At 40.1% G+C, this 18,250-nt stretch overlaps 1 protein-coding gene and 2 long non-coding RNA genes across 3 annotated transcripts; all 3 read right to left on the bottom strand.

The window, feature by feature from the left end:
• Positions 1 to 10: 10 nt before the first annotated feature.
• LOC114518775 lies at positions 11 to 1,728 on the bottom strand. The gene is made up of 6 exons (XR_003686524.1): positions 1,685 to 1,728; positions 1,561 to 1,609; positions 1,402 to 1,442; positions 1,072 to 1,083; positions 464 to 517; positions 11 to 46 (listed from the first exon to the last, which is right to left on the bottom strand). It is a non-coding gene; the product is annotated as an uncharacterized LOC114518775 (long non-coding RNA).
• A 1,740-nt stretch (positions 1,729 to 3,468) lies between these two features.
• Positions 3,469 to 11,327, bottom strand: LOC114518766 (protein transport protein Sec16A-like). The gene is made up of 25 exons (XM_028538758.1): positions 11,314 to 11,327; positions 10,881 to 11,062; positions 10,504 to 10,652; positions 10,051 to 10,103; positions 9,711 to 9,855; positions 9,340 to 9,522; positions 9,106 to 9,203; positions 8,832 to 8,913; positions 8,586 to 8,691; positions 8,201 to 8,300; positions 8,061 to 8,109; positions 7,743 to 7,799; positions 7,443 to 7,496; positions 7,265 to 7,351; positions 6,930 to 7,016; positions 6,161 to 6,766; positions 5,849 to 5,956; positions 5,526 to 5,615; positions 5,360 to 5,413; positions 5,156 to 5,267; positions 4,699 to 4,902; positions 4,407 to 4,535; positions 4,261 to 4,303; positions 3,950 to 4,019; positions 3,469 to 3,678 (listed from the first exon to the last, which is right to left on the bottom strand). The coding sequence occupies exons 4-25, from the start codon at positions 10,077 to 10,079 to the stop codon at positions 3,583 to 3,585; spliced, it is 2,589 nt and encodes an 862-aa protein (XP_028394559.1). The 5' UTR covers positions 10,080 to 10,103; positions 10,504 to 10,652; positions 10,881 to 11,062; positions 11,314 to 11,327; the 3' UTR covers positions 3,469 to 3,582.
• Positions 11,328 to 11,460: 133 nt separating this feature from the next.
• On the bottom strand, positions 11,461 to 12,198 carry LOC114518774. Its single transcript, XR_003686523.1, has 3 exons — positions 12,164 to 12,198; positions 11,730 to 11,936; positions 11,461 to 11,652 (listed from the first exon to the last, which is right to left on the bottom strand). It is a non-coding gene; the product is annotated as an uncharacterized LOC114518774 (long non-coding RNA).
• Between the last annotated feature and the right edge of the window lie 6,052 nt (positions 12,199 to 18,250).

The following is an 18,250-nucleotide window of genomic DNA, read 5'->3' on the forward strand; positions in this document are numbered from 1 at the left end:
TGTCAGCTCCAAATGAGTTTTCCGTTGGGCATTTTGTCACACAAACCTGAAGAGAATGACGTGTACACATATCGCAGTTATGAAAGCAAAATACTGACAAGGTTAAATCACCAGTTGACATAATAAATTTATGTAAATGTTTGCCTTCTTTGTATTCAAGAAAAAAATTTTCTGTCTCTATCACATTGTATACATAAGGTGACATCAAGTTGAAAATTTGACTGCTCCATTTTTGCAGCACAATTCAATGGTTTATTGTTATAGTTTACTTTCACTGCATGTTTCTGCAGATGATGTGGAGAGAACATCTATCTTACTCTTACTACACAGACATGCTTTAGCAGGGCACAACTGAAAACTGCTTTTGAAATGTAGCCTCACTGGGTAAATACTGCTACAATAATAATAATAATATACGCTAACTATCAACTGACATTAGCATACAGCAACCCACTCTATGTACCTTTGTGGTAGGACAGACATAATTCAGGCCAGAAAAGGCTGATATTTGAAAGATCTGTTGGAACACATTCAGTCAGATAAAAATACAACAATTTGGGTTTGTCTCTGGAAAACTAAAAAATTACAAAATATTGGTTATTCAAAAAAAATTATAGGTTAAAAAACTGACAATTATATGTATATAGTAAAAACAGTAGAAATTTCTAAAGAACAAAACCATTAATGAAATATTTTATTAAAAAAAAGAACTAGACTCAAGTTACATATATATATAGTGAGAAATAGTTTAACATCATGTAAAAGCAAGAAATCATTAGAATAAAAATGGAACAAGAATGTGCATATTTACATGCACATTCATTAAAGGAGGACACATGCAGTTCTTTGCTATTTACAGACTTACAGTGGTGGAGTATTTTCAATAACTTACTTATAATCTCCAGTCCCACAAATTTTGCCTAGTAAAGGAAATACATATTCGGGTAACAATATAAAAAATGTTTTAAGTTGCATATATCTGCACATCAATGTGAGTTTATACTTAGCATGTACCAAAAATGTAAAATTTACCTTCAGAATTAACAGGATGAATGAAACGATCTGGATTACCCCACAAAAATGCTAAAATATGCAGAGTGAATTTAGTATTTAATAGCTACCGGACTAGATTTTCAGCTTCACCAGATAGAGTAATCTTTTTGGACTGAAAATTTTAAAATCAAAATACAAGCCTATTATATATTGCAGGGATTTTTAAAGTTGACTGTAAATTAACAGAGAGACACTACTGGGATATAAGTATAAATGCTTCTCTAATATTGAAGATATAATTATAGGGCTTCAATCATTCTTTGATAATTTAAAAATCATTGACATCTCAAAATACTAGAATGTAGTAAGTTTTCATTATTTTTAATATTAACAAAAAATAATTTATACCTAATATGCCAACAATAGCCATCCCAACAAAAAAAAAACTCCTAACATCATGATAAAAAACATAATATTATATGATAATTAATTTGCATCCCAATTATAATATTGAACATTAAGAAATTTCTTACAAATATGGTATGCTACTGTAGGTCAGACACACACCTGTCTTTAATGGTGCCATTGAATTGTGGGTCAAACTGTCTTGATCTGCCTAAATTGAAAAAATACAGTTTTAAGTTTGTGTATGTAATTCGTAAATGTGAAAATACGACAAAGAGTTGCCAACCTTATATCCTAGGTAGCCCAAAGGTATTTGTGGCAACCAGTTTAATATCGCGGTCTGTGACACCAATTGCTATATTTGTATTATAATAAGATAAGGTTGGCAACTAAATATAAATTAACGACATACACCCTCAAAACTATCGACAAAAAACATTGAAAATATGCAACATAACTCACAAAAAAAATCATAACAATAAAATTTGATGTTTTTAATTGCTCCCCAGTACATTTTCTTGTTGAAAACAACTCTAGAAATACGAAAAATTTAGCGATACTTTTCGTGTTGCCATGGATTTTTTCGCCGTAACGATGCGGGATGTCTTTTGCCTAGCGCTGGTTTTCCATTCAAATGGCGAAGCAGCGACCTCATTGGCTCTTAAAATTGGAGAACACCAATTTAATTATTCGCCAATTTTAAGAGCCAATGAGGTCGCTGCTTCGCCATTTGAATGGAAAACCAGCGCTAGGCAAAAGACATCCCGCATCGTTACGGCGAAAAAATCCATGGCAACACGAAAAGTATCGCTAAATTTTTCGTATTTCTAGAGTTGTTTTCAACAAGAAAATGTACTGGGGAGCAATTAAAAACATCAAATTTTATTGTTATGATGTTTTTTGTGAGTTATGTTGCATATTTTCAATGTTTTTTGTCGATAGTTTTGAGGGTGTACGTCGTTAATTTATATTTAGTTGCCAACCTTATCTTATTATAATACAAATATAGCAATTGGTGTTTACGTCACAGACCGCGATATTAAACTGGATGGACGCTTTAGATTAAAACACAAATAGCTTTGGGCTACCTAGGCTTATATTAATATATACATAAAGGTTACACTGCACCGCACGAATTGGCGCCTGCGATAATATGTCAGCAGTGAATGAAGGAAGGGACACTTCATGTCGTTTTGCATAAAATTTATTTAATATTTAACTAAAAGCAAATCCAATAGCGGGCTACCTGTGGAAATACTGTATAAAATATGGAGACGCACGGTTTTAATAATACAGTAAATGTGTATTACGTTATTCCTGTCTCGTTATTCATGAAACATTAGTACTTTGTACGCGATCTGCAATTCATTATGTTTCCTTTACGTTTTCAGATGTTATATGAAAAACGTGTACATATTGTCATAGTTTCCATGGTTAGTCGTTAATTAATGATTCGAGCAACAGGGGGAGGCGTAGGCGTAAGCCGTTTGAAAAACTTGGACCGTCTACACTTTACATAGTCTATGACGTTCTTGCCGCTTTACACCATTACCCGACAGATTTGGAACCGGTATAATTTTTTTTCAGTTTTGGCACTCCGTTGACACGCAAACAACTAACTGTCGTGTGAATATTTAAAAAAAAGCAAAAGGGGGATGCTAAATGACTGAAGAACAAACACATGACGTTCTTCATGACGTCAATTACGACCATAGATACACAGCAAAACACAGAAGGCTATTTCTAGAGGTCAAATTGGGACCAATCAGTGCCTTTCGCTCTTGTCCATACCGGTTCAGATGCCAAAGTAGGATTTTTCTGGGGAGTGAGCGATTTGAATGGGGAGGGGGAGGCTTTGGTGAAGCCAGTCACGCCACTACGGTTGGCGTCGACAGAAAAATGTTTAATCATTCACCAGCGCAGATAATATTATTGTAATTTATCTGCATCGTCATTCAGCGATAAAAACAATCACACGATAAAATAATGCTTGTAGAAGAGTGTAGTTTATTCCATATTTTATGGCGTGCCTTCAGGACACACATATATATATACTGATAAATAGCTCTATCATTCAAATGAACAATCACTCATTGCTCATCAATTTCTCATAAATTTACATAAATTTAATACTGTATTTATACTGTTTTTCATTTTACTGCGTTTTCTTTTTTTTTTGCTTTTTTATTTTGCTCTTGGGTATAATCTGGACGCTGGCGAAGGTGTTGAGACGTAATCAGCTGGATTGAAAAACGGTACGGCGGGAGACGATTGGGAATCCTGAAAGGAAAACCACACTCAAGAATTATTCCTCACTTAGGAAAACATCCTGAGGATCATATCGAAACAGAAAGGGTTCCTATATGAGTGACACTTAACACTTGAACTAATGGTTTTAAGCCTTGAACATAAAGGGCAATTTTGTTTATCCCGCCTTTCATGCATCTTACGTACAATTTTAAGATAACTGGCAAACCTAGTCACACCAAAAGATGGAAAGATCCAGTTAAACGCGATCATGAAATAACGGTAACCCTATTCTTTCATTTACCTGCGAGTTAGTCGACTGTTCCTCCACAGTTTTACTGGCTACTCTGCTCTGGTCAACGCCGTTGCTCTGACTGTATATAAAACAAAGAACAACATTAGTACCTATTTTGTTTGGATCCATACAATATATCTACCCTATACTACATCACTATTTAAGAATACTCTTCACAGATATTAACAAGACACTGCAAAGAATAACAAAACTGAATCGTTGGATTTGAATCTCGCTCGTTTTGAACTTTCTTGTCAACAGAAATATTAAACATCGCGTATCACGACGTATCGCTAAATCAAAGTGGTATTTTGACATACCTAGCTGGCGGCATCGCTGATCCTTCAGTATTCGACAGAATGTCTAAGAATAGTCGAAAAGTTTTGTAGTTAGTGATGTATAGTTGATAACACTAGGCTACTAGGTTTAACCGTGTAAGTAAGGGATTTCGTTCTTTAACACTTACTGCTTGCTATTGGTGCCTGATTCCCTGGTGGTGCTGGAAACGGTTGGGAAAGGAGCGGTGACGCGGTTTCGTTAGGTTTCGTCGTTGCCCCTGAGGCACTCAAGACATCAACATAGTTCGATCTACGTCCTGAAACAACAGTTCAAAGTTTAAATGTATAATTCTAATCCAAACAATCTGGAGTCTCTCAAACTATAAACAATCTAAAAGACAGGATAGTCTATGCTCAAACCAAGCCATAATCCTATCGAAATCTCCGCTCTAATCATTATTAACATATTTTAGATGATACCTTTCGAACTGAGAGCTCTACGCGAAAATCGGCTGGGTGTCGATAATGGTGAATTAATCAACGATATTTCTGGTTGATCTGGAGTGACACCGCCAGGAATGATTGGTGGAGCTTTTGCCGCTGGAGGAGTTTGCGACGCTGATGAAGCCTGGGATGCTGGAAGTTGCGGTGTGTTTGAGAAACCGGTAGCTGCACTCGATGTGCCTAGACAAAGGGGAAGTCAGAGGTGGTTATAGCAACATAACAATTGTACGATACAGCTTTAGATACTCAGATTATATTTTCCCTTTCCCAAATATAATGCAAATATAAATCTTATTAGCACTATCTTATAATTCAAAATTAGGCTTATGAGGTCTGTAGAAATGAAGACGTTGAATTCTTGAAAGATGTGATTTGGGATCAGACTTGTAGATGGGCCTGGGTACTTTACAAGTCGACATTACAAATTGCTTACCAGATGTTGGTGTAGGTTGTCCAACAGTTCCTGATGGGATTGTAGGCATGACAGGTTGGGCACCGCCAATCAAAGATGGATCAATTGGTGGTGGAGGCAAGTCAGCTTTCTCCTGTTTAATGAAGGAACAAACATTAATATCAGCTTTATGCATTGTGAAGAAAGAAAACTACAAAACAAACATTTAGCCATGTTTTACATTACCTCTTCACCTTCTTCCGTGTTCACCCACTTTCCTTCTTTTTCGTCCCAATAGATCTAAACAGTAAACATATACGAAACTTTAAAAACAATAAATAATAATGTAATATATATTTTCGTAAACAAAAGCTAAAAGGCACATATTCGAAACCAAGGCACCATAACTTACAGTTTTCTTCTTATCGTCAGGTAAGATAATCTCGTTCTTGCCTTTGGGAATGAAAGATTTGAAGAAACCGCCGAATGACGTAAATAATCCCTAAATAAAATGCAGTCAAAATTTCATTGGTTTAAGCATTGTCTAAAACAACCGCCCCTAACACACAATATAAACTAACAATTAAACTTGCTGAAACATCAAACTATAAAACAAGACCTCAGAAAACACAGAACATGTTTCGCTCATATGGTCAACAACTAGCTCAATACGATTACTGTTTCTCAATTCCGGGTTGATTCAGAATCTTCAATTTGAAACTGTAGAAAACTTACGCCACTCTGTTTCTCCGACTTCTTGCTATCGTCTTTCTTAGTGTTTTTCTCTTCCTTGGTCTGGGCCTGAGTTTCTTCCTTTTTTGCGCCATTTGCAATATTTGATTCCTAAAAACGATTTTGCAGAAACTAAATATTAGTAACGTACTCTCGTTAAATAATTAATATCCTATGCTTACTCGGGTCTAAATTGTTCGAGTAAAGGCCCTATTCATCTAATGTTGGTGCAAAGATCTCTCCATCATACTGAGTTTAATCTATTCCAAATGAGGTTACTTGGATATCTGGGCAATCTAGGTACATTACACTTACCCTGAAGTTAGATTGAGCGTAGTAATCAAAACCATTATCTGAAGTCGCAGGCGCTGAAATTCCACTTGTTTCGACTGCGTTAAAACTAGCATTACTCGGCTGCTTCCGTAGCAAATGCTCAAAAGAGTCCCCTTCGTAGAAGTTTGTGCCAGAACTTGGTAATCCTGTTTTATCGTGCTCTATGCTGCTCGGAACTGCTTGTGCAACATTTTCATAGGGGTAATTCTCCGGTGGAAAAGTTTGGTCGGTGGGAGCAACCCCGTAGGTGTAATTCCCTTGCGATGGTACTGGCTCTTGAGCTTGAAATTCCCCGGTGTAGGACATGTTGCCACTTGGTGCAGCGGTGGGCTCGAATTGAGCGAAACTCTGAGAAGCTTTGTTGTCCTCGCGATATAAAACTTGTTCCTGGACTATGTCACTATTTGTTTGAGGAACAAACATTGTAGGTACCATTGTAGTGGAATTCTGAACTTCTTTATTATCAATGTTTTGCGTGTGCTCATACGGCATTTCCTGTGGAAGTTGCGATTGCTCAGGTAGTTGCTGCGCCAATGTTTGCCAGCTGCTGGTAGACAGGAACGAGCGCCCTAAGGTTTCGTTGTTTACCTTAAAACACAATTTTTTAACACGCCTTAGAAACGTTTCGCATGGAAAACTGCAAGCATGCTTCCAGGAAAGCATCAGTTGGCGTGTCCTCACAGAAACGACGCTGTCTAATTGATATTAGGATCGACATAAAAATCAAGTAAAATAAAAATACACTTCGTACCTTGAGTAGATCTAACAATTGTTGCAGGCGTCCGTTCATATCTAATAACGGCGCAATAAATTCTCGTCTGTAAAGTCTCATGGATAACTGTAGGGAAAGAAAATTTGAGCATCAAACGATTTCACCATGTGTATATCAGGTTGTATCTGTAGACCATAAGCTATTCAAAATTTCAATATTCGCTTTTGATTTCTTGATGCGAGCGAAGGCTAGAACAGGCCTAAAACGTGATTAGGGCGAAGCCTAAAATAGGCCTAAAACGTCTATGTTAAACAAATATGCGTAATTTTACTTGAGAACGGGAACGAAAGATAAGCCGAGAAATGATGTCATACCGCATGAAGTCGCGTTATCATATCTTTAGTAAAGGATGTTGAATGCTTCAAGACATCATCTACCAATTTCTCGCAATAACGAAATGCCTAAATAAGACAATGCACGCGTGTTAAATCAAAGATTGTGATGGCTGTGGAGTAACACCGCAAGTCAACCGAAGATATATGAATTACTAACTTTATTATGGAATCCGGCATCTGCCAATGAATGGACGTACAATTCTTTCCATGGCTGAAAAAAACACAACGTTAAAGAATGTGCAACCAAGGTTCAACTCCAGGACCAACCAAGCATAGAATTATCTTCTGATCTCAAAAAATCTTATTCTATAGAATAGATACCCCCACAATTTGCGGAAACGTACACAAATATTGAAATACGAAGTAAAGTGAGACGCTGAATTGAACAACTTATGCGGCACTTCTGTGTTTTTCAAAGTTCAACATTAGAGAAATCTACAATGAAGTAATTTCTAACCTGGAAATCTTTTATTATAAAATTTTCATCTTTGAGGCTCATAGCGTATTCATATATCTACAGAAACATGTTGTTGGTTAACAGGAATATACAAACACAATACCTTTTGACTATTTTAAACACTGATTTTATACCACATGCATGTATCAGGCAAAACGGGTGAATATTTAGGTCGCCTTGCCAGGCACTGGCAAGCAGAGTGGAAATAAAGCAATAAAAATGCATAAATAAAGAATAAAGGATTTGCATAAATAAATGCATAAATGCGTAAATAAATGCATAAATAAAGAATAAAGGATAAGCATGTCTGCGATCTACCTCTGTGCGTTGAAGAGCCAGGAAATCCACGAATTCTGGTCGGATTTCACTACAGAAAATAAGAGTTTAAGTTTGTGAGAAGATGAACCATGAACCCTTATGTTCATTAAACAGACAGACAATGCGACTCTTCAACTTACTTCGAAGAATAACCTAGTAACAGTGTGCCACTCTGTTTACTAATTTCTTCCCCTGCTAATATGTAGCAAAGATGAGCTGCTTCAATCAGGCCACGAGACTCTGGAAAAGAGAAAGTAACATTTTGCATGATAGCAAAAAACGCAAGCGGTAGGTCGTGGATGCATGCATGCACCTAAAATGTCTGGAATACCCAGGAAAACAAGAATCTCTTGAAGGAAACATTGCCAGTGTTCCTGGCGACTTGTTTAAGCAGTTATCACCGTAGGTGAAAATGCATTAACTTGATCACGCATACTACAACGTAGCTTGGATTTTGATATTGGTCAACACCTACCCCCCCCCCCGGCCAAATTGCCATTCCTGGCTTATCCAAACTGAACTTACCTAAGCTCGCGCCAAGCGCATGAATATTTTCGCTATCTTTAGCGGTTGACTTGGATGGATTTGAAATCATGATTGCCAAATGTTTTCTCCATCGCCTTGTCTTTTTCTAAATTTTGATAAAAAAAAAGATAGGATATAAAAGACTTTAGATTTATATATTCTACGTGAACTGTACCGGGTTTGTGAACCACATTGGTCCACGATCTCGCAGGGGTTAATCCAGAAAAGATAATTCTTCAAACTCACATCTAAAACTGAAGGTCGCTTAGACCCGAGATGCTGATACAAACACAACAAGGAATCGTCCTCATCGAGTTGACTGTTGAATCTATAATAAGCAATGAGAAAAAGCATTGGAAAATATAGTGACACATGTACAATATGGAAAAATAGATATTTGCGAGCAGTTAGGAGAGATCAAGCAAGAACACAATTGAGAGAAACGTGTAAACAAGTTGCAAACGTGTAAACAACAAGTAAAATAATTCAAATATAGCAAGCAAAGAATAAATGTCGTTACCTTTCCATGATATTCGAAAATACATTCTGGTCAGTGTGGTATGCTAACATCAAGGCGTGGCCCCAGATCTTGGAGTTTACTGCGTGTTCCAGAGCTTCCTATGGAGGGAAACGAATGAATGAAAAAACATTTGTATTGTTCTCCACTTCGCCGCGGCTATAAATATATAGCTGGAATTCACGAGTAACTATAACCTCGTATATAACGGCCAAACTGTTTGCACATGCATCGTACCTGTGTTTTGCCAGCCAAAAGAAGCTCTCGATATGTCGCGACTTGATCATGTTTGGAATGATCTTGCCCATCAGCTGCAAAGGATACCCTTTGAGAGGTGGAAGAACTACGTTCCCGTCTTGTATAAGAATCCTCGGGTAGGTCCGAGGTTAGCACCTCCGCAATATCGGTGTTGAGGTACACCTGGAATAAAGATCGCAGTTCAAGCAATGAAGAAAAAGCCAACAGAAAGAGTTAAAAACTCGGCATATTCAAACGTAGATTACTTGAGAAATTATTTTGATCCAGTGCTTTCAGACTGTTTAAAAGCGAACTAATCACACAATCTTTATCATTTTTATGCGTGCAGAAAGACTGAATGTTGTTCTTACCCCATTTTGTTGGACCATAACAGCCAACACTTGCCAAAGAATGTAGCCAGCCTCGCGTTTTTCAAAAGAATCGCTTTGGTTGTTGAAAGCCATCATGGCCATCTCTTTGGCATATTTTACAACATCCCGTTTATGGGTTTTGCCCCTGTGAAAAAAACAGCAGAATAAAACATTGAGTATCACTTTTTGACATTCTTGTCGTTAAATTTTGTATGCTTTTCAGCTTTTCAAATGAAGAGTTATATATAATACAGTCTTAGGGTCGAATAATTCAATATCAATCACATCCTGGCTCCAGAAATGAAATGGTCTTAAACAAGCCATTATTTTGGCATTTTACCTGCAAAGTGGTCCAGGGAAATTGCGCATCGCCTCATTGAATTTACCTTCGCTCTGAATAAAGGAAGATCATATGCGTCAATTTATACTGTGGAGTATTATAGGTATGTCTCATGTGAGTCATGTTGGATGAACCTGTCAATTGACAAGGGATAACCAACCTGATTGATTAGAGCAAACGCTTGCTGTTTCTGATCTATCTGATCTCCCTGGAAGTCAAATAATACGCTAGTATTGGTCTTGGGTGTAATATTGTTACTAAAAATCTACAAATAAGGCTTAGACTAAGCTAACATCAGTTCTATATCACAAAATTGCTGTCTCCGCTGTTATTACACAAACTATACTGACTATCTCTGACATTGTCTCCCGCAAGAAGCCTAGAACAGTATTAAAGTGTCGTCCTCGTTGTAGTTATACGTACAGAAATAGTTAATATGACGTATATGATTACCTTGACATCAGTCAAGTGCACTTCAGCAGTCTCACCATCAAGGACTTGTCTGGCTGGAGCCACCACACTCAATCGAGAGGCGGTTGAAAACGCTCCAACAATATGAGGTTTCGTATGCTGCTTCGGGGTTAGTCGTTCAGGAGTAATTACTACAACATTGGAAATATATTTACGATTTTAGCTAAGGATTAACAACCACGTTTCTTAGGATTCCAGCTTGCTGGAAAGACCTCCTGACAGTTACCGAACGAGGGATTCCAGTGCAGTACTATAAAGGTAACTACAAGTTTCTGATGATTTTGAAACTTTGGCCTTCTTATTTTTGATATCTCGCCAGGCTTCATCCACCACTATTTACTACTCTACTTAAATCTTACCCCGTTCAACCGTATCTTCAGCGGTGATTGCACTACTCTGTTGTTGCTTGTTTTGGTCATCCCACTTGATGCTGTCTCCCAGAGAGTTTGATGTGGATGAGCTGTAACTTCCTGAGCTCAATCGTCTTGAGCTACGAGATGATTGGTGACTTCGACCATAATAGTCTTCGCCTCTGCGATAACTGAAAGGGAAATATTGAGAAGGTCGACTTTAGCGCTCGACGACTGCACAAAAAGTATTGTAAACAACTTTGTCATTCATAACAATACGTTGCAAGCATTATTACTTTTCTTTCAATCATAAACAAATGTAGAACTATAAGCCATGAAAAGCTTTGGGTCAGTAAGGACAATATCTATATGTCCAATTTGGAATGGAACCTTGTAATTTGCATCAAATCGTTCTCGAATGCAGTGAAAGTTAAGAACTTACGAATCTTCATAGTCGTAGACCTTTCGTTTCGAGTGACGGTTGTTACTTCGTTGAGCCCGCGAGCTCGACCTTGATGAAACTGAACGTGGAGACTCGGCGCGAGATGATCGTCCTGAACGAGAATCACGCCGCTGACTATCACCACTGGACCCGCTAGAGCCAGACACCCCGCGATGGTAATCCCGATCATAAGAATCACGATAATATTTATCATAATATGCTCGGTCGTTGTAGTCTGTTCGTCTTCTACCCTGGCTCTCTCTTCTTCGCTCACGATTGCGACTTCTTCTCGAGTCAGATCTGTGATATCGTTGATCATCATACTGGCTTTCTCGCCTGCTGCTTGAAACAAATAGTTTGTATGAGAAATACTGTTGTCTGAATTCAAACCACTTCTGCAATAAAACAGCACTTACTTCTCTGCACGGATCCACCGTTCTCTTTTGAAAGACCAGAACCACTTTCTTCTCTCATCATAATATCGATTGCATTCCTCCTCTGAATCAAAATCTTCATACTGTGTATCAGTGTTGCCATGCTGCTGCCATTGATCAGTATCGTTGGTTGAATACTGTAGATTAACATTGCTGCTAACTTGCTGTGGGTATTGCCCGCTAATTTGCCTACAAATGAGAGATTACTTTAGTTGAACACGAGAGGATAATGTGCGATCAATTTGGTTTTTAACAAATTTCGCCAGTAATTTCATGATCTCGTGAATGTGCTTGCCAGTTCGCCTAAGCAGTCAATTAGTCTTAGTGCAAGAAACATTGGCTTCTACGTGCAATATTGTCTATTACTTTACTACTGCTTTCGGTGGCTTGTAAGGTGGTTTTAAGAACTCATTTACCTTTCCACTTTTTGATGTTGAATATTTTGCTGGTACTCCTGTGCCTGCAACTGTTGTTGCTGCTGCAACTGTTGTTGCTGTTGCAACTGTTGTTGCTGCTGCAACTGTTGTTGCTGTTGCAACTGTTGTCGCTGTTGCAAATTATGTTGTTGAGTAAACTGATTCGGTTCAGACCTTTGTCGCTGTACGTTCATGTGTGCTCCTCGCAGGTGCTGATTTTGCGAGCTGACCTCATCTTGAAACAGCATTTGTTCGTACTGTTGTTGCTTGTACTGCAATTGTTGCTGTTGGTATAACAACTGATGCTGTTGCTCTTCACTCGAGGAAACCATACCTTCACTCTGGCCAGAACCATAACCAGCACTGGTAGCAACAGGATGACCAACATGACCATCTGCGCCACCATACTCAGGGACCATTCCCCCACCACTACCTTCACGCATCCGAGCATGCTCGCTCTGAGGCAACCCGGTACGCACTGCAGAGCGGCTGGCGTCAGGGTGCGTGAAGGAGTTCTGGGGGAGACCGGTCATGGTCCCAGAAGTATGGGCAGTCTGTTGCAAGTGCTGGTCAGGAATCTGGTTTGAGGAAGAAATGTTGTTGACTACAGGCGCTTGGATGACATTTGGCCTAAAAAATTAAAAGTATCAACAGTCTAGTCCGTTAAATTGAAACCTAAATAAATAATTCGCCCCCAAGAAACACCATGAAAACTTTGTACTGAATGGGTTTTAATCCGTTTACGCCGTTTATTAATAGGTTACACTAGCTCTGTTTATATTCATTGGTTATGTACTTGTTAATATCGGCATTACATTTAATTTTTAATGTAAAACGTTAATTCTACAACTTGACTCTTAATTTTAAGCTCTTAATGAACGCTTAATTTTAACATGCTTTCTCTTAAGCCAAGAGTCGTCCACGTTGACTCCAACGTTTTAAATGACGGTTAATAAACGCAGGTTACGAAGAATGAATATTAATACCGAAGAAACAAATAATAAAGACAACAAATAGCTAAACAATTTAAAAATTATGAAATGCGTGCACAATGTCTTGTAAAAACCTGCGTCTACCCTGCTGACACTTCTGCCGCTCTCTATACATCCTAGAATTTTACCAATCTTCCTATATTCTTTACGTTAACTAAACAATTACTGAACAATTACTGAAATCTCAGATTATTGTTACTTGTTAGATTATGGTTAGTAGTTTGAGATTTTGGACCATCGTGAGACAATAGTTCCTTAGTTTGTGCGCGCATTTGAAAACGGATTTCGAACGAGGTTTAAAAAATCACTATTCTTAGTAGAGAACCATACTCACCGTTGGATATTTCCTCGGTTAAGACTAGATGGCTTGTCGATCACATCATGAACAGGGTTTCCACTAGCGAGTTCTTGATTTGAACTTGAAACACCAAGTGAACTTTGGCGACTAAGACTGGATGTTGAGTCACAATCACTTCTCTGCGAAGCAGCTGCTAACAGGGTTTGCTGAGCGGCGCTGGAGGCCACAGGTGGATTTGGCAACTTTGATGGAGTACCACTGAATCGATTACGATTCTGTGTGAAGCCAGGAATACCCAGATCTGATGGCGCGACATTAGAACGTGGTTGCTGCGATATTTTGGCATTATGGTCGATCGAAATACCGCTGGAACTTGGCGGTTGGCCATGCACATTCATAGCTCTTTGAGAACTGTTGTCGAATCCATGGCGATTAAGTTGGTCATGGCTGGAAACTGGAACAAACTGATTTCCACGATTCCCTTTTTGGACAATAAGACCAGGTATGGCCAATTGAGGATCATTGTCCCAGAGAGAAGTATGAATTTTAGCACTTTGAATTAAAGCTTCCTTTTTCTCGCGCTGTACTGGCGAACGAAGCGGAGATTCTAAGTGTCGAACTCTTTCTTCGTAGTCTTGGGACTTCGGGGAGTTTGGCTTCACTGGCATAAAGGCCGACGGATGCTGGTTCGGGTCGACGGTATCCAGTTGTTGCCTCCCTTTGGTCTCGGACGAAGCAATAGTTGCTTTATTGGTGTTCTGTGGTGTCATACCAACAGGAAACATGGTAACCGAAGCGCCCAAATGTTGACTGGAGTATGGTTGCTGGTTCCCCGATGTTAGGTCATCATTGGAGATGATGGTGCTTGTGTTAGCCGGAGGTGTATCAAATTTGGGATCACTTGTATTGAATGAATTCACGCGCTCGTGACCAAATCCTGGAACTTGCTGGTGACCTGACAGTGAATTACCATCACGAGATTCATCGTCACGAGCGGACATGGTGTCCAAGTTGGGTAAACCAGGTTCAAGATTAGCTGAACCGATAGTGCTAGCACCATGGTTACCAAATTGTGCTGACTGATCGTTTGACGATGGGTGAGTATAAAAAATCCCGTTGGACTTTTCACCCACATCAATAACGTCCCACTGAGTTGGTTCAGCCTTGACATCGTCGCTTGATGCCTGCGAACCAAATGGCTGAGTAGCCGGTTGCCATGCTGTTTGATGGTTATTGGGCAGTTGTTCTTTACTAGTAAAAGGTACCATGCTGCTTGGTCCCAACTGCGGTGTATCAGGTTGTACAACGTCTGAACGTAAAGCCTGATTATTTTCCTCGTTGTTTATAGAAAATCCAGGCTGAGACGCTTCAGAATTAGCGGTATTATCAGACGTGAGGGATGGAGCAAGTTTCCTTTGTGCCGACTGGGTTTCTCCAGGATTACCTGCCATTGGTGCATACGATGAAGATGTCGGAATGGATTTCTGTGCCGCAGATTGGTTCTCAGCTAGGTCCTCTGTTGACGTCCCAGCACCAGCTGGTGAAAATAGATGAATTTGATTCTGTGCCAAGAACTTTTGGCCGTCTTCCATAAAGAACCCTTGACTTGGAGCGGCAGGTTTAGTGGCTGGGAAAAGATTGTGCCCAGGAGAAAAACGTTCACCAACATTGTTGTTGGTGGTGTTCATCATCTCTAAAGATGGCGGAGGCAAATGTGCCGAATTTACATCACCCTTGATATTGGAAGGTGGAAACTTGCTTGATTCCCCAAGATCCATTCCCGGTGGGTACAAGGAGCCGCTTTGACCTACTGGTTTGCTGGTTGTTAAACCTGGTGGGTAGAGAGCCGGCGTTACACTCTGTGACGATGGACCAGCGGCTTGGTCAATAGCATCATTCACCATTGCTGGTGGATATAGGCCAGAAGTTGTAGATTGAACAGCTGGAAAAGCGTTGTGTTCAGTAGGATGTAAATTGCTGGCAAGTTCAACTGGTTGTTTTCCAATTGGATCGTAAGTTTCAACAACGTCTTGGCCTGGTAATGTTTCGCCAGAAGTCTTACTCTGGTTACCCAATACGGTATTGGGTCTAGGAATACCACTGAATGCCATAGCTGAATCAGACGATACTGTGGCTGTGTCCCCAAGTGAATAATTTTTCTGGTCGAAATCAGGAAAAGTTGAACTCGGTGGCGGTGCGTTCAGGTTTTGAGCTGAAGATACATGGTAGGTGTTTTGGTCTCGACTGGTAGGTGGTTCAAATTGAGATGCTGCCGATTCACTGTGGTCGAAAGGCCATTTCCCTACTTTAGGTTCTTTCTCTGAAGCTTCTGTATGCTGAAAAGAATGTTGTGCATCGGTGTTCATCGAAAAACCAGGCACTCCATCTCCTGCTACAAAAGAAGGAAATCTTCGGCTCTCCTCCTGACTAGAACCAAAACCTTCGAAAGGATCATTCTGGTGCTGCCCGGAAAACAACTGGGACGTTCCACCGCCAGGAGTAGATGATTTCGCCACGTTAAACAGGTCGTTTCCAGTATGGGCAGAAGGCTGTGCTGGCAAATTTGACCCGTAAGATGGTGGAGTCAATGTTGCATGGTTCTCAGCATCCGAGAGCTGTTTGGCATGAGGTGTTTCTTTGGTAGTTGAAGCACCAGCTTCACTAAAGAGCTGAGCTGTTGGATATCGCTCCTGTGCCCCATAGGATGGTTCTTGCATCGACATGCCGTGGTCTCCTACATTTTGACGTGGATGTGCATACGCGCTCAGATTTGCTGGCTCAAAATTTTGAGCGTTTGTCGCTGGCGATACGAAACGTTGCTCGGCTGCATTCGATGTTGGTGGCAAGGCCGGGAACGATGTTTGATCCTTGTTAGGCGTAAAGAAACTGTGGTCAACACGATGAAAGGGTGCAGTGCCGGAATCGGATGAACCAAAGCTGTCAAAGAACTCGTGTGCCGACGAGTGTTGATTGTTAGACATCTTATTTTTACAAGGCTGATCTGAGGAGGAGCTGTCTAACAATGTTACTTCGGAGAATAAATCCACCTGACTTGCTTTAATAGTTGCTTGAACTAAGTCTTTAGCAACGGCCCTCAAGATGTATTCGTCTGGTGGAACGGTCGAAGTTGACGTTTTTAATAATGACGCCTGAACTTCTACAAACTTCTTAACCTGAGAGGCAGATGAATCGAAACGCGATATTTGCTCGGATATTAACTCTTCTTTGCTGGTCTCAATAGCTGCTTGAACTAAATCTTTTGCAACGGACCTCAAGATGTTTTCGTCTGGTGGAGGTGTCGAAGTTGGTGATGTTGGTCCAACTTCAACTGCTGCTGCTGCAACTAAGTTTTCAACAACTTGTTCAACGACGTATTCGTCTGGTGGAAGGGTCGAAGTAGGTGCTTCAACTTTAACTGCTGCTGCTGCAACTAAGTTTTCAACAACTTGTTCAACGACGTATTCGTCTGGTGGAAGGGTCGAAGAAGGTGCTTCAACTTTAACTGCTGCTGCTGCAACTAAGTTTTCAACAACTTGTTCAACGACGTATTCGTCTGGTGGAAGGGTCGAAGTAGGTGCTTCAACTTTAACTGCTGCTGCTGCAACTAAGTTTTCAACAACTTGTTCAACGACGTATTCGTCTGGTGGAAGGGTCGAAGTAGGTGCTTTAACTTCAACAAACTTCTCAACTTCATCAGTTGTTTTAACTTGCGTCGCAACAGCTCCCGGAGCTGGTGTCGAAAAATACTTGGCAAGTGGATTGGTTACACGAGTTTCTTCAACAGGATCGTTGGAAAAGGCTTTCAAGATCTTCTTGTTTACTGATGGTGACGGTGTTGGAGTAGCCGCTTCCTTTGAGGTAGATGATGTATTTCCTCGCGTTGAAAAATACTTGGCAAGTGGATTGGTTTCACCAGTTGCTTCAACACTATCGTTAGAAAAGGATTCCAAGATCTTCTTGTTTACTGGGGGTGACGGTGTTGTCAACCGATGAGTTAGGTTACAGAGTTTTGGTGGTTCACCAAAATCCAAACCACCGTTCTTTGTAACAATTTGATTAACTGGACTTGTGGCAATTGATTGTGAGTTTCCGTTGGATGGTACAGGTCGGTTTGTTGGAAATCTAGCCGGAACTATTCTAGGTTTCCTGGGGTTGCTTGGTGGTCTTGGGCAACGTCGGTACCTCCGTCGGACAGTAGTAGCTTCCGGTTCGGTTCTTGTCGATTCGTCGACGCTTAATATTGGCACACTGCGTCGTTGGAAGCGGACTCGTTCAAAGCGGACCTCACACTCCTGTGAAAATAGAGATCTTTAGAGTTGACTACGAGTTGAGTGGAACGACAAGATTCACCCGCAACAACGATACGGGATTCTCCATCATGTTTTCAGATAATCCAAAACTTTATCCCGCGATCTATCCTATCCCAAGGGGCATTACTCACTCGTAATCAACCTAAAGCTCTATAATAATATCAACAACACAAGATTTCACTGGTTTACAGTGCGGTATATGTAGCTAAATGTGCTATTCCAATACTGGAATTACCCATCCTTCTCCTAGCATTTAATTTTGAAGAGGAACATTTCTGGCTGGAAGCTACCGCATCAAACCGAAGTAGTCAACATTAATCGAACAAAAGAACAATAATAGATCCTTTCACACTGACGTCAAATGGCGTTCATAAACTCCTAACAATTGCGCATGCCTGCTAGCTTTCACCGCGGTGTCATGGCCAGTCCACATCGATTAAATAGCGAGTTTAAGATGCACCAAATCTACGACGCGGACGTGACATGA

The sequence above is a fragment of the Dendronephthya gigantea genome, unplaced genomic scaffold, assembly GCF_004324835.1.
Source record: "Dendronephthya gigantea isolate DGI-Jeju-01 unplaced genomic scaffold, DenGig_1.0 000012F, whole genome shotgun sequence".
Lineage (NCBI taxonomy): Eukaryota > Metazoa > Cnidaria > Anthozoa > Malacalcyonacea > Nephtheidae > Dendronephthya > Dendronephthya gigantea.